This window comes from Nymphaea colorata, chromosome 12, assembly GCF_008831285.2.
Source record: "Nymphaea colorata isolate Beijing-Zhang1983 chromosome 12, ASM883128v2, whole genome shotgun sequence".
Classification (NCBI taxonomy): Eukaryota; Viridiplantae; Streptophyta; class Magnoliopsida; order Nymphaeales; family Nymphaeaceae; genus Nymphaea; species Nymphaea colorata.
In genome coordinates, this window is record NC_045149.1 from 21772658 (window position 1) to 21775839 (window position 3182).

General features: G+C 48.5%; 1 protein-coding gene across 1 annotated transcript; it reads right to left on the reverse strand.

Moving 5' to 3' along the window:
* Positions 1-267: 267 nt before the first annotated feature.
* LOC116265189 (glycine-rich cell wall structural protein 1.8-like) lies at positions 268-1969 on the reverse strand. The gene has a single exon (XM_031645736.2). It carries the CDS (start codon positions 1952-1954, stop codon positions 485-487), a length of 1470 nt encoding a protein of 489 aa, XP_031501596.1. The 5' UTR covers positions 1955-1969; the 3' UTR covers positions 268-484.
* Between the last annotated feature and the right edge of the window lie 1213 nt (positions 1970-3182).

Below are 3182 nucleotides of genomic sequence, written 5' to 3' on the forward strand. Positions count from 1 at the left end.
ATTCGATTCATATGCAATAAAATGCAATACATGGTAATGATTCCATGTCGTGGCTGCGGAACTCAACTAATTAAATGGATCTGAATTTAGTTAGATGTGTGAACTGAATCCGATAAGATTGCGCAATGATGATATTCCTTTTGAGCTTTTCACACGCAAAAGGTGGCGTGACCATTAATGCATGCACCGAGTCCTGTGGAATGACGTATATGATGAATAGCTTTCGAAGATCCTCGCACTAACTGACTCTAGAGTTCATTCAAGATATGCAGAAAAACTAAACTTGCTTATATCATAGAACTCCATAGCTTGCATTACATCACAAGAGCTTGTTAAATAGAGACTTTGAAATGACATGGACAATTTCAGTCACAGACAATAAAGAAAACACTTGGAACTTTATTGGGACGGACTTCGACGATCTGCAACCAAATCAGAGCGTTTAGGAGATGACACTAGAAGATTGGATTTGACGAGCCCTTTCCTAATGCTTGTAGCCGCCACCATACCCCCCACTGCCACCGTGCTCACCTCCGCCACCATAGCCAGAATCACCACCAGCACCATGACCATAACCGCCTCCATGCTCTCCTCCGCCGCCGTACCCACCACCATGATCCCCTCCAGCACCATAGCCCCCTCCATGCTCTCCTCCACCACCATAGCCCCCTCCATGCTCTCCTCCACCACCATAACTGCCACCATGATCGCCCCCATAGCCGCCGCTGTGGTCTCCTCCACCACCATAACCTCCCCCATGCTCTGCTCCGCCACCATAACCGCTGCCATGATCCCCTCCACCACCATAGCCACCTCCATGCTCATCGCCACCACCGTAGCCACCTCCATGATCTCCACCAGCACCATAGCTTCCACCATGCTCGCCTCCAGCACCATAGCCACCACCATGCTCGCCTCCAGTACCATAGCCACCTTCATGCTCTCCTCCGCCGCCATAGCCACCACCATGCTCGCCTCCAGCACCATATCCGCCACCATGCTCGCCTCCAGCACCATATCCACCACCATGATCCCCACCAGCACCATAACCACCTCCATGCTCTCCTCCGCCGCCATAGCCACCGCCATGATCTCCGCCAGCACCATAACCACCTTCATGCTCGCTTCCACCGCCGTAACCACCACCATGATCCCCACCTCCATGCTCACCCTCATCGCCGTACCCACCACCATGATCTCCTCCAGCTCCATACCCGACTCCTGCACCCCCACCGCCACCACTACCGTAACCTATACCATGGTCTCCTCCGGCTCCATATCCAACACCATGGCCACTGCCGCCGCCAGCACCATAGCCACCACCATGTTCACCTCCAGCACCATATCCAACGCCACCTCCACCGCCACTGCCATAACCAATTCCGTGGTCTCCTCCAGCGCCATATCCAACACCAGTACCCCCACCGCCACCGGTACCATAACCAACACCATGTTCTCCGCCAGCACCATATCCAACACCACCCCCACTACCGCCACCGCCACCATAACCCACTCCGTGGTCTCCACCAGCACCATAACCAACACCACTACCACCACCGCCACCGCTACCAAACCCTAGCCCATGATCACCTCCAGCCCCGTAACCGACGCCACCACCAGAACCCCCACCGCTGCCAAATCCAATTCCATGGTCAGCTCCAGCACCGTATCCAACACCACTACCACCACCGCCACCACTACCATAGCCTACTCCGTGGTCTCCTCCTGCACCATAACCAGTGCCACCTCCATAGCCGCTGCCATAACCTGCACCTAGGCCATGGCCAATGCCATAGCCTGGATATCCCCCAAAGCCATAGAGGTCATCCCCCAGAGACCAGAGTGCCCTAGAGGCAGAGCAGGTGCCTATGGCAAGCAGCAGGAGTAAACAAGCAGACTTCATTCTATGGGTACCCATGATGAAGAAATTGTGGTGCAGACCAAGGGAAGCCATTTGGGCTATTTATACCATTTCAGAGGAGTCTTCTTGCATGATAAAGGGTGGGTGTGCCCACATGGGTGATGATTTTGTGCCCCATATCAGAATGGTCCTACACACCCAGGCCAAGTATTGCCCTTTTGCTGTCCAGCAGGATCCTTACAATTTGTGCTGTACCTCTTTTTTGTGTTTAAATAAGCCTACTAAAACAACCACTTGTTCTATGTGTGTGTGTGTGTGTGTGTGTGTGTGTGTGTGACACCTTTGTTTCCAAAGTAGCATGCACATTCATTCAATGACAAGGGAAAATATATGTCAAGCTTTTCAAGATTGTTAATCCCGAAATGCGAGTCCTTTCATTTGATACAGATGAAGTTATTCGAGTATAATGCAACCAGAACTTCTTCACTTTTTATACAAGTGATATTAGAGGAGGATAGGAGAAAATGTAAACGAAATACCAACAATATCATATGGTGACGGACAGGGGCAGAAATCTCTGATTAGGGTAACTACTGTCGTATGCTTCTACTTGCATTTCGTTCAGACTGATTATGCATGAAGGACTTTACATGGAGAAGCATAATATATGTGGTTTCATACTCTCACTGCTTATACTATTTGTTTTGTTTACTTCAATGAAGCTTTTCCATCGTCAGTAATTTTTGTAATGTTTCCGGAAGGCTACCAAACTTTTGAAAAGGCATGCTAAGGCTGTATAGCTTTCATTAGAACTTTTTCCTGGAAGCCATCATCGGTGTACGGGTGTAGTTAAAGTGAACCATAACACTAGTGACACTGTTCAGCCGCTGTTGTTGCATTATGAAACAGATACAAGCATTATATATTTCCCATCGATTTTATTCCTGAAATCAACTTCTGTCTCTACCACATGGTTCAGCGAAAAGCTGAAACCTACTGTCCCTCTTTCCTTGAGGTTCTGCCGTCTTTTCTGTACGTATGAAGATGATGATCATTGAATGAAAAAAAATTTGTGAGGCAATGTAAATGTCGAGTGCAAATCTCGCAGGCTAACTTCGATACGAATGGAAAGCTTGTAGTAATTGGCTGCAAAAAGATTGCAGAAAATCAAATGTTGCGCATCGAAAGTGTATGATTCAGTAGCTGCTTTGAGCGCAGATTCAAGTGTAAACTTTTCATCTTGTAGAATTTACATCTAAGTGTGGACTTCGGGCTAGAATTTTTTTTTCTCTGATCATGCAACCCGTGAATATGTTACTGT